Source organism: Solanum stenotomum, chromosome 6 (assembly GCF_019186545.1).
Source record: "Solanum stenotomum isolate F172 chromosome 6, ASM1918654v1, whole genome shotgun sequence".
Classification (NCBI taxonomy): domain Eukaryota; kingdom Viridiplantae; phylum Streptophyta; class Magnoliopsida; order Solanales; family Solanaceae; genus Solanum; species Solanum stenotomum.
This window is the reverse complement of record NC_064287.1, coordinates 57,627,653-57,640,511: the sequence shown is the minus strand read 5'-3', so window position 1 is coordinate 57,640,511 and position 12,859 is coordinate 57,627,653. Positions and strand designations below refer to the sequence as shown.

General features: G+C 31.2%; 1 protein-coding gene and 1 long non-coding RNA gene across 2 annotated transcripts; one reads left to right on the top strand and one right to left on the bottom strand.

Moving 5' to 3' along the window:
• Positions 1 to 2,435: 2,435 nt before the first annotated feature.
• Positions 2,436 to 4,406, bottom strand: LOC125867728 (probable inactive poly [ADP-ribose] polymerase SRO2). Its single transcript, XM_049548296.1, has 3 exons — positions 4,195 to 4,406; positions 2,720 to 2,856; positions 2,436 to 2,612 (listed from the first exon to the last, which is right to left on the bottom strand). Exons 1-3 carry the CDS (start codon positions 4,391 to 4,393, stop codon positions 2,511 to 2,513), a joined length of 438 nt encoding a protein of 145 aa, XP_049404253.1. The 5' UTR covers positions 4,394 to 4,406; the 3' UTR covers positions 2,436 to 2,510.
• A 6,645-nt stretch (positions 4,407 to 11,051) lies between these two features.
• LOC125868230 (uncharacterized) lies at positions 11,052 to 11,598 on the top strand. Its single transcript, XR_007446721.1, has 3 exons — positions 11,052 to 11,152; positions 11,274 to 11,392; positions 11,494 to 11,598. It is a non-coding gene; the product is annotated as an uncharacterized LOC125868230 (long non-coding RNA).
• The last annotated feature ends 1,261 nt before the right edge of the window (positions 11,599 to 12,859 follow it).

Below are 12,859 nucleotides of genomic sequence, written 5' to 3'. Positions count from 1 at the left end.
AAAGAAAACTTTTTTTAATTAAAACATTTTGTTAATTAGTAGTTTATATTTTTGAACTATTTAATTTATAAATAAGTTAATTATTTCAATTCGTTAAAATTAAAAAACTCATTACTTAATTAATATTATTTAAACTTTAGCCGATTCACTAATTAAGTTCAATTGGCTAAATTTTTAACTCCGATTGGTTATAATTTAAATTTGTATGATCATTCCTCACATAACCTTAACTCAATTTTAAGACCCAATTTCATACATTAGCAACCCAAATCTTCTTTTTTCTATTATATAGAACCACGAAGAGCAGGACAATCGCATCATAATCCAATTGTACATTGTGTAGATAAAGTTGGACAAATGTCTATCTTCATTATTCAAAACAAAAATAAGGGTATTTTTGTATTTTTCATATGTTCTTTCTTCAATCACTCTGCTTCACTTTTTTTTCTCTGTCCCCTTTAGCATTGCAGTTGTATGTTTTAAACCAAAATTTAATCTTTTTTTTTGTGGTGGTACATATATTCTCGCTGTATATTTGTACTAGTAAACTTAATCGTGCTTCGCGCGGTCATGAAATACGTTATTAATATATAATTTAATCTATTTTAAATATATTTAAAAAATTAGTCAACATTATTGTTTCCACAAACTAAAGTCACCTTTTATTTTTCTTCTAAACTTGAACAAAAACTTCAACTGCATTTTCATATTAAATAAAATAAGTAAAATAAACAAAAATAGCTATAAGGACACAACAATAAAAGGCCTAAATCAAAATTTGCTAAATATATTATGTGTTCAACCAAGCATGATTTTACTATTATCATTGATCATGTTGGTTGGAGATAAGCTTATAAATTATCAATTTTCATATTATATTTTTTAGAGAGAATAAGTAATATTGTTCATTAATATTTTTTCTAAGGAAGATATATGGATTCACATGATTTTTATTTTATCAGGGTAGAAAATTACGAATAGAAACATCATTTTGTTTTATGCTTCTTATTAGTAAAACATTTCATTCATAAGAATTAGTCATCTTAATATTAGAAATTAAATATAAAAATTGTGTTGAAAGAGAAATAATTTTATTGCCAAACTAATTTCCTTAATCATAATTGAGCGAAAGCTATTCATACATTCCTATTTGAAACAATACAAATATTCATAAAATTGACCAAAATTTAATTAATAGTTATGAACTTAGAATTTCTATCTTTCTTAAGTAAGGTATTAATAGATAATGATAATTTATTATTTTATACTTATTGCATTTTTTGTTATGATATTAACTCATTATAATATGGGAAAATGCATTATTTTGAATTTTAAAGGACAGTGAGATATACATCCGTCCAACTACTTGCTCTAAAATCTAAAATTGTGAAACTCAATTACAAAATGTTTTGATAGTAACAATGATACCAAATACATATGTAATAGACTAATATCATATCGATATAGATAAAAAAAAAAATCTATCATATAGAGCATATTGTGATCCTTTCAATGTTCAAATGCTGTGAATTTGTGACCAATTAAACCCATTTCATTATAACCGTGTCCTAATAGAAATTTCTATTTGTGACGTCCGGCTATTTAAGTCCCAAAAAAAGAGAGAAGAAATTATTATAAGTTAAATTACGTATATGATGAATAAATAAATTTTAATTAAAATGAAACTGTTAGAATAAGACGATACAGTTTAGGAGAAATTAATAATAAAATAATATCGATTCAAATATAATCCTGAATTTTTTTATTAATTGAGAGAGATCAAACTTACAATTTAATTGAAATTAGAAGCTAATACTTTTCAAGCTATAGCAAAATTTGCAGTGTCATAATTTGAAATACTTACACATTGTTTTACTAATTAATAATTTCATATCAACTTTCGAATCAAATATACCTAGATATATGTATTTTTTCTACCAGATACGCTATGATAAACAAATGTATAAGGAGAGAGGCAAGAGAGAAGGAGAGAAACGCGAGGAAGATAAGAGAAATGCGAGCAAGAGAGGAGGAAGGTGAGTGAGTGAGTTTTTGTATCACAAATACATGAGAATCGCACTAGATACATATATCTAAACTACTATATACATTCCAAATACATTCAGAAATACACATACATTGTGAGAGAGCGAGCGAAATAGGAGAGAGGTGAGCGAGAGAGTCATATACATGTGAATACAATCCACTTCAAAATTGAAACATATTACGCCTAATTTTGATCACATTAATTATAGATACATGTATCCAGGGGCCAAAATATGACACAAATTGTAATTTCAAAATTCATAAAAAACCCATAATTAGATTCTAAAATAATGATATTTATGTTGTTTGCCATAATCAATTAACTTGCTCAACTAAATACTCTATAGATTATAATCATCACAGAGTTTATAACATACTCTAGAATAATATTACAAATAATAATAGTTAAATACTAAAAAAATTAAAATAAGGAAAAAACATAGAGTCAGACCCCTTGCTCTACCTTAATGTTTGGATACAATATCATGACAACTCTTAAGTAGTGATGTATCTCCAGCTATTTGCCTCAACTTCTGAACAAATACCATTTTTGAGATCTCCTTTTTCTATAAATTATAGAATTCATGTAATCAGTAATTAAATACTTGTTATACTTTACAGTAATAAATTTTATAGTCACAATTATTTTTTAAAAAATAATAAAAATACGTACCTGAAAATCTTCATAGTTCTTTGAGATCAAAACCATTCTTGAAGGATGTAAAAAATTGGAAAGCACACGCAATAAATTATAAAATTTTATACGTGGTGTAGGCTTGAGTGGAATATTCTTGATTTTTGAAGAGTTACCTAGAAAAATAGGAAAGTCGGTACGTTAAAAATAATTATATTCACTATACAAATATATAGGTAGTCGTCCTAAATTACTTGTCTATTTAAAATAGAATGAATTAAAATTTTTATGTTTTATCGTTAGAATTAATTCTTTTTTGAAAGTGTAAACAAGTTTGTAATGTTTCAAAAAAGGTCTATAAGAATATATTAGTAAAACTATTCTTTTTATTAATGATTTCTTAAGGAGCATGTAAAAGAGAAAATGAACAATTAATATGGGACGGAAGAAGTAAGAATATATACTATTTTGTATATATTCGCTTTTACTTGTCTCATATTTCAAAAATAGATTCTAACTTTTGTTAGGGTTTTGCCCTGATTTTCTTACCATAATTTAAGATTTATTTTTCCTTAAAAGAAAAGACAAAACATTAACATAAATGTTTTTACTTTTCCTGAAAGGAAAATATAATATTCTTTCATATTTGGTTTATTCTCTCCTTTTAGAACTCTTTTTCTAGTAAGAAAAGGTTTTAGGACTCTATAAATGTATGTTTGTTTCTTCTAACACAAAAACAATAACATCCACAATGTAGTCGTTTAAGAGTCTTGTTTATGGAGAGATTTATTCTCTCTAAAGTTTCAATGTTTTTCTTTATATTAGTTTTGATATAATAATATTTTGATTTTTAGTATAAGTTTTTGTTATCTAATTTATCAACTATATGATTTGCAAGTAGTAAGCTTCTGCATGACGCCCAATCACCCTTCATAATCCAACAAGTGGTATCAGAGCACATGGTTCAAAGATCCAATGGTTCAATGACCTAATGCTTGAATGAGGTTGAAGACAGGTTCAAGTGGTTTCAAATCAATTTGTAACAACTTTGATGATAATGAAGATTTTTGTTGAGCTACATGTGGAGAAGAAGTTTCAACCATATTTTCAACATTCCTGTTGCTGCAAATTTTTAAAAATAAAAATAAAATATTTTTAACCCATTTTTAACCCATATGTTTTTAAACTTTATTTTTAACCATGGCAAGCAACGGTGATGAAGATTTTGTGAAGANCAAAAAAGAATTCAACACCTAGAACTAAACATCAATTCATAAGGGATAATGTAATATTATAGTCACATCAATAATTATTTTCTCAATGGATTCAAATTTTAATGTGACAAGTAAAAGTAAAAACGACAAATGCATATTTTATGTATATCATATATTATATCAATTTCGTTCTTTTTTCTAGCAGATAAAAGAATATAAAAATAAATTGAAAAAATGTATAGATAGAAATAAAAATCTTGAATCTTAAAATAACCACATCATGAATCTTAAATAGCAAACCTAATAATAATGGACCCTTGAAACTCACTAGAAAATTTGGTAAAATATGAAAATTCATATTAGAAGGCCAAATAATGTATGTTTTAGGAGCCAAATAATTGTCAACCCCAGAGTCAAAATCGTGACAAGTTGGTTGAAATTGTTTGGATGAAGCTTCAATTACTTCTGTATTTCCTAATATTACTCTGCAAAATAACATATGCCTTAATCCATTCTCATCTTCTAATGCCGATTGTTTTACTCAAAAAAATAAATAAAAGAAAAATGACTAAATTTTCAAAAAATCGATTAAACTTATGGTTTAAGAGAAATCGAATTTCCAAAAGAACAGAGTCGCCACTTAATTTTTAGTAAAAATCAAGAAAAAAAAACTTAATGTTTTCAAAAGATTTAAACAGATAAAATCGATTGAAAAAAGGGTTCGAAGTTCAATGTACATTCCGAGAAGGTGTTAGGCTCTTGGAATGTCCGCAAACTTGCGGTTGATCGGCGATTTGACTAAAAATAATTTCGAATAATTTTTAAAAATTTTAACTAAGTAAAAACTCATTTATTTCTTATTTATTTTTATTATTTTATATATATATATATATATTTATTTTTTTATTTTATTTTTTTAATTAATTATTTTTTCAAGGGAAAATAAACTAAAGGAGAATTTTTCTAAAGGGAAACAATTTAATTATTTACAAGACTAATATTAAAATAAGAACTAAGTAATAAAATATATATATAATTTAATTTGAAAAAAATAAAATGAAATGACCATCCTTGGGAATTTAATCAAATTAAACCATAAGATAATTAAAGTGTTAGTCAAATACAATAAAATAAATAAGAGAGGGAAAGGAAATAATCAAATTTGGGCCTATTACTGCCAGAAGCATTGGGCCAAATATGCTGATTTTTTTTTTTTTGGACTTTAAACCAATTCCCGTTTTTGTATACACAAGTTGTATATCAGTGCATACAGCTCGTATATCAGCCCTGTTTCCTGTATCTTGAGCTGTAAACCGAATGTATACAACCTGCGTCAACTTCCAGCACCTTTATTTTGAATTGATGCCTAGTATTTCCGCATTCGACCTGTATATCATTGTATATTTAGCGCATATAAGCTGCTTTTGGACTTTCCGAGATTGTGTTTCAGCTTCCCGTTCAATTCCGCTTCTTGATCCATTTCGAGGCAGACTCGAGAAAAACGATTATTAGCCCACCTCGGCCCCAAAATCAGAAATGCGAGTCCATTGGACTCGGGAGGACATTTGCAGTAGAACAAAATGAATTAAATTAGCAAAGTGAAGAGCATATTCAACTTTAGACTTCTGAATCCAATTAACTTATAAGAAAACAGTAAACTTAAACATATAGGCATTAACCAAAATTATTTTTGAGTGGTTAACACATTGTCCAAAACAATTTAAGAATAAAAGGGAAAGAATTTTAATAAATCATGCAAAAATTAAACTTATACAAATTAGTTACAAACCAACAAATTTAAACTTGAACAAATCATATGCTGGAATATAGATCTATACAGGAACAAATTCGCATTAGAGAATCACTTGATTACTAAACAACTCATGGATTGACACTAACAGGGGAAACACATGTATATAAGCTTTAAAGTCTAGACACGGAAGACATAAACCATATCTAGAGAAAATTAAGCTAATTGATTCAAAATTGAACATTAGCAAGTGGTTGCAAAACAATATAATATTAAACAACAATCCACGAACTTATGTTGAACAAAAAAATCGAATCAGAGTAATGGAAAACAAAGCAAAGCCATATCAAGCCAAGGCTTAGCCAACTTTAAGAACACAATCTGATGAACAACAAGAAGATGAACTGAATAGACGGAAAAGTTTGACATTTATAAAACCATGGAAGGTTAACAGTGACCAAAGAAGGAGCGAAATACTAAACATTCATACTTCAGAGAACAACCAAACAGTGAAAAAAAAATCACCCAAAAGAAATTCAGCTAAGCCATTATAGATTCCACTCAATTCCAATCATAAAGAAAACATAATTGAGAAAGCATAAACAGAAATCTCAACAACTAAAGATCAAACGAAACAGAACGTGAGAAAGATTTTTACCTCTTTCCGAGCAGCGAATCGGGACAGGAACGAGCCAGCTATGAGCGATATCACCACCACATCGAGACTCCAACAACTTCAGTGAGTAAGGAATGAAAAAGGGAAAACCAAAAATCTCGAATTCGAGTCCTTGTTGTATGTTTTAGCCTATTTGTATATTTTGTTTCTTATGATATGCTAACTCCCTCCTCCTCTATTTGTGTAAACTATCTCCAACCTCTAAAAATCACCCCTGATGAATGGAGATGAGGGTATTTAAAGGCGAAATTAGGGTCTCAANGGGGGGGGGGGGGGGGGGGGGGGGGGGGGGGAACGGATAGAATTCCAATTTAAGGGTCCATTTGAATTTCAAACTTCAAAAGAAATCTTTCACAGTTATGGAGAAACAACTTTTTCTGAGGAATTTGTCCCTTTCCGGAAAAGGAAAGGGGAGATGGACCCCTTGGATCGATTCCAACGTCCTTGGGTGCAACGTGGCCTTATCTCGTGCTGGCAAGGACGATTCCACGTGCCTGATTGCTGGAATCGCACTGTCGGAACAGTACTGGGTTGCTTTGCCGTAGAGACGATGAAGTTGGGGAGGTGGGGTCACGTTGTTTTTTTTCTTTTGATTTTCCGTATGTATTATTGTTGAATGTAATGTATGGAATTATTGGAATGGTGGGCTGCTGACCATTGGAGAATTGTTGGGCCTGGGTTATAAAGGGAATTGGGCCGATTTTTGGTATTAAGAAATGGCCCAAAATGGTTCTTAAATGGGTTTATGGTGAGGTGAGTTAGATCAAATTTAGGAAATAGCTTTACAGATTGTGAATTTGGCTAGAATCTAAATGAATTAATATTAATTAATTAACGAGCTTCTAATCTTAACAAAATAAAATAATTAACTCAAATATAAACTAAATAACTCAAAGTTAAAACCATAATTTAAACTAAACTAATTCAAGTAAAGTATTTAACTAAAAAAAATAAAATCTTTTGAGATGATTTTCGAATACTCCTAAAATGTAATAAATAAGTACAAATTTATATAGAATATATAAATTATTTTTAAAATGACAAGATAACTTAAAATGACTTGAAACATATCTTGAATTTTATAAAGTTAATTATTTCAAATCGTTTGGAATTTGAGAAGCTCGATGATTAATATATGATGTGGAGGTCCAAAATTGGGTGTCAACATAGATAATACCCTTCAACACAATTTTTTTTAAAAAAATAAAATAAAAAAATGTGACACATAAATTGAAACAGAGTACTATACGTATATGTTTCATTGCTTACCCATGGATATTTGCAAGATAAAGATGAACACCAATACCAAAACATTCTCCTAATTTTGGTTCAGTAATGGTAGAAAATCCATGTGAAATAATATTACAAATTTCATCTTTGGAAGAACCAAACCACCACCATATTTTTTCCACATTGCTTCGGAATAAATACGAAAACTTTCTAACCTCTCTTGCCCCAATATAGTTGAACATGAATTCTTATGAATAGCCACAACTTCAACTTCCTTTCCTAATTACCCCATTCCACTAAGACAACCTGCCTTGATTAAATCATGTTCTTTGTTACGTTCCTCTAATTCGATCATCCCATTTTTCTTGAACGACCTGATACAATTGGATCAAAATGTTATTTATATGTGAAAAATTACTAAAATTTCAAGTATTTTTTAAAAAAATCAATTTTTGGACTCATGGTCCGTTTATTGAGAAATAATGTTCAAACAGCATCCCAGATAAAACTATTTCTCCCAATTTGGCCCAAAAGTGAACGGATATAGGATTAACTTCAACATGTAGCAATCAGTGGCGGAACCAGAAATTTCAGTAAGGGTGTTCAAGATTTTTTTTTAATAAGTGAGTTGAATGTTATTTATTTAATCTAGTGATTCTACCATGAACGATCTCCATTTGTCAATATCAAACATAAACAATCGAGTTTTCTTCTTCTTTTTGATGCATTGATTTTATATGATAAAAATATATGATTATTGTTTTTAAAGTGAAATATTGATAGAACAAATGCGTCTAACTTTACAAAACATAAATCACACTAGTAGAAACTTTTTTTCTTAAAAAAAAGAAGAAGATAAAACACATGTATGATTTTAGCTTTGGGTTTAAAATTGTTAACATATATAAACACAATTTTTAATGTAAAATGTTGGCTTTTTTGTTTTCACCATTCGAAAGTGCATTATATCTTAGATAAAAATTAGAAATACATGATTTCTAAATATTCAAAATTAAAATAATTTATTCATACATGTTACTCTATAATATTAAAATTTTAATAATGGTGTGTGAGGTTGTGTTCTACTATCAAAATAAAATCAAAACTAAAATTTTAATAATAGTGTGTGAGGTTGTGTTCAACTATCAAAATAAAATCAAAATTGTTGTGCGCTCCGTGGGACTCAAACCTGCGCACAAAGGGTGGAACTGAACAAGCTTTACCACTGTGCCATGGAAGAGTTTATGTTATTGTTGTTCAACATTAATTATTTATCCCTTAAATCCATAATTTGACCTCTTTATATCGTGAAATTTTCTGGCGAAGGGTGCTTAGCTGATCACCCTTCAATGGCTGTAGCTCCGCCCTTGGTAGCAGTAAGTTTCTTGACTCCATTTTAGCTCCTCTTTTCTACTTGTTGATGATCCTCTTCTGTCTTGCATATTTAGCGGCAGATGCCCCATAACTCTTGCTTCTTGAATCCTCAGCTGAATGCAAGTTTGACGTTGCAGATCTGGTTCCACAATCCTAACTTTTTGTTGTGTCCATTTTTGTATTTGTGAGTCTCTGTGGCTTTTCTGTAATTGTCTTTCATGTTTGTCACTGCCTATTAACTATCTTCCTTGTTTTAATTCTGATGGTAGGAACTCCACTTTTATCCATGTTTAAAACTTTCCTACCCATGCTTGCTAATTGATTGAAGGAGTGAAACTGTTGTTTACCTTCCTGATTGATCGTTGTGTTAGTGATGTAGTCCGCCAGTTGGTTTGCTTCTCTAAACGTATGACACACCTGTACATTTAACTGCCCCATTAGCTTAATGATCTCTTCTATTCTTTCTGCAACCTCCCATGGAATTTTCGATTCCCTTGTAATAATAAGCTTCTAACTTAATATTAGAAATGTTATGACCCTAGCAATATTGCATTGCCTTCCATATTGCCATAGTCTCTGCCTCCCTATTGGTAGCTAGTCCAATACTTTGTGCTTCTGCATATATCAAATCACCCAAGCTATCTCTTATACAAAAATCATAAGAACTTAGTCCTTAATTTCCTTTACTGGCTCCATCGGTGTTACATTTAACCCAGCCTTCTTCTGGACGATTCCAACTTACTAATAAGTAGTGAAGAGTAGGCAAGTATCCCTAATCATATCAAACATATCTTGCCAATGATGAGGAATTTTTTTTATCCAGGGGAATTCCATTTTAATAAGATGATGAACAATCAATTCACATTGATAGTACATCTTCTTGTATGAAATTTATTTCGCATGTCTTCTTGATTTCCTCCTCTTCCAAAGCTCCAACATGATAATAGCAAGGGTAGCTGCTAAAATATGTTGAAGCCTTGGATTCTCACTCAATTCCCACCATTTGATAATCAGATGTTGTAGTTGGAGCCCATCAATATCAATAAATGCGCATGAAGCAAACTGGCCTCATAGTTTTTGAGCTACGGGGGCTGTTAGAAACAAATGTGTCATTGTCTCCATTTCTCCCTTTCACAACAATAACATTTAGAGACTATTTGTATATTCATTCTTTTAAGATTGTCATCGGTGGCAATTCTTTTCCTTCAAACCCTCCAAAGAAAGAATGAAATCTTAAAAGGAAGACCTTTTAACCACAAATAGTTCATCCATTCTGGTTTTGTTCTACAACTTCTCAAGCTGTGATATGCAGATTTCACGGTGAAGGTTCCTTTTGCATTTTCCATCCACCAAGATCTATCAATTTCCTCTGTTTCTTGTCTTGGCTTTATGTTGTCAATAATATGAGCAGTCATTTCAGGTGATATGTATTCTAGGAGTTTAGTTACATTCCACGCCCCATTTACCACAAATTCTTTCACTTCAATTTCCCTTTCTCTTGCTATCTCCCCTTCTGTGAAATATAGTGCGCCTTGCTTTGTCCAATTATCGAATCAGAAGCTCGAATTTCCAGACTTAAGCTGCCACCATATCTCATGCTCCACCTCTTCTCTTGTGACAATCATTTTCCTCCAAACATGAGATGCACCAGCGGTTCTGATAATTGTGGGGTGGAGTTTTTGCAATACTTATTGCCCATGTATCTACTCTATAATGAGGAAGTCGATGTTCTGAAATTCCACCACAATTTTGCAAACAACGCTTTCGAAACATCATGTAGTGATTGGAAACCGATCCCTTTTTCTCTTTTAGGGTACCACATCTCCTCCCAAGCAACCCAATGCTTACCCTTTAACCCTCCTTTGTTACCAAAATAATTTTGCAAATATTTGATGTATTTGTGCGATCACTGTTTTAGGGGGATTTAGTGATGACAGTAGATATATAGGAATTGATTGGAGGACATGATTTATGACAGTGTACTTACCTCCAAAAGAGAGGAACTTGGTCTGTCATGATAGAACTCTTCTAGCCACCTTTCTTACCAAATCTTCGAAATGTGTCTTGCTCTTCCTTCCATAGAACACCGGACACCCCAAATAAATGAATGGGAAATTTCCTTGTTTNAGTACAAGACAAGATCATATCAGAGATACCATTGTACACAAGAGCTGAACAACAATTTGGCCTTCCTATTGCAAAAAGAGCTAGAACGAAAAGATCTCCTGGTAAGTGAATACCATAACATAAAAATTATTAATTATTTAGTTTATGTTTAAAAGTTTACTTAATACTTCTTACTTAGGTAATAACTTATACATAATGATGTCTACATAACACTTTTTACAGTTGAATGGTGGAATTTATATGGTAATTCAGCTCCCAATCTCCAAAAATTAGCCATTAGAATTTTGGGTTTAACAGCTAGTTCTGCTGGATGTGAGCGTAACTGGAATGTGTTTGAGCATGTAAGTACTAAGTGCTCGTAGTGGTATACATCATATTTATTAATTTTTCTTTACATAGTTAATCAATTAGACTAATTTACTAACACTAACCAATGCAACAGATCCATACCAAAAAAAGAAACAGATTGGAGCATCAAAGATTGAATGATCTAGTGTTTGTTAAGTATAATCGTGCTTTAAAAGCTCGTTATGACTTGCGGAGTGTCATTGATCCAATCTCGTTGGATAACATTGATCATAGTAATGAATGGTTGGTTGGGAAGATGGGTATTAATATGGAAGCAGAAGATGAATTGGTGTTTGGTGATGACAACTTAACTTGGGGTGATGTTTCAAGAGCGTCGGGCAGTGAGGATGTGTTGGCATACACAAGGCGACAAAAGAGACAGTCGGAAGTTATTACAACTAATGCCTCAAGTTCCCGAGCTCCACGTGTTGACATAGAAGATGAGGTTGATTCAGATGAGTCAGGGGAAGAAGAGATTGAAGGCTATAAATCTAGTGATACTGATACCAATGAGAATCACCCTATTGAGGAAGATGATATGGAAGAATATTATTCTAGTGATTAGAAAGAAGTAGAATATATAAGCAACATATGTTTTGATAAACCAATCTTCATTATAAGCACTATATATTTACTATTTTTGTGTCTATTATGTTCTATAGTATATATATATATATATTAAAAAATCTTCATAGTGCGCTTTTTTTTAGTGAAGCCCACGCTTTTAGTGCGCTTTGCGCTTTAAGCTCTATCAAGGCTTTAGCGCTTTTTTGCGCTTTTCGCTTTTGACAACACTGGAGACAGGTGGCTGAAATGAATAAGTTTTTGTATCAAAACTATCAAGTTCTCTATTTTGGTGAATGGAGAATGTGTGAGTTTTTTTTTTCTTTCTGAAAGGGGTCTCAGGCACAGGGATCCTCTCTCACCTTTTCTGCTCATAATAACCATGTAAGGATTTAATAGGAGTTTGGAGCCTAAAAAGCAACTTTTTTTTATCGAAATTTCTAGAGGAGCAACAGAAAATAAAAAGAAACCAAAGGAGTAAACGCGTGAGGGACACCATACCTTACAATAAATATTAATGGAAGACATTAACTTTTATTGTAAGGCGTGAGGATCACCACACCTTGTAAGGAGGGCTGGGCCCCATACCTCATAAGGCATTCCGGACCACACACCTTGTAAGGTATATGGCAAGGTGTGTGGTCTGGAATACCTTATAAGGTGCACGTGACAACTAAAAATGAATGGAGGGAGTACATAAATAAATTGTTTGATTTGTAATCATAATGTAAGGATGTCTTTTAGTAAAAAGGAATTCCACCTATCAAGAAACTAATTGAACTTACCTATAAATCTACACATCTAACTTGCAGCCTATTAATACAAGGGTGAGGGGAATTTTTCCATTGCCATATACCTTACAAGGCGTGTAGTACAGAACGTCTTATACAACGCGG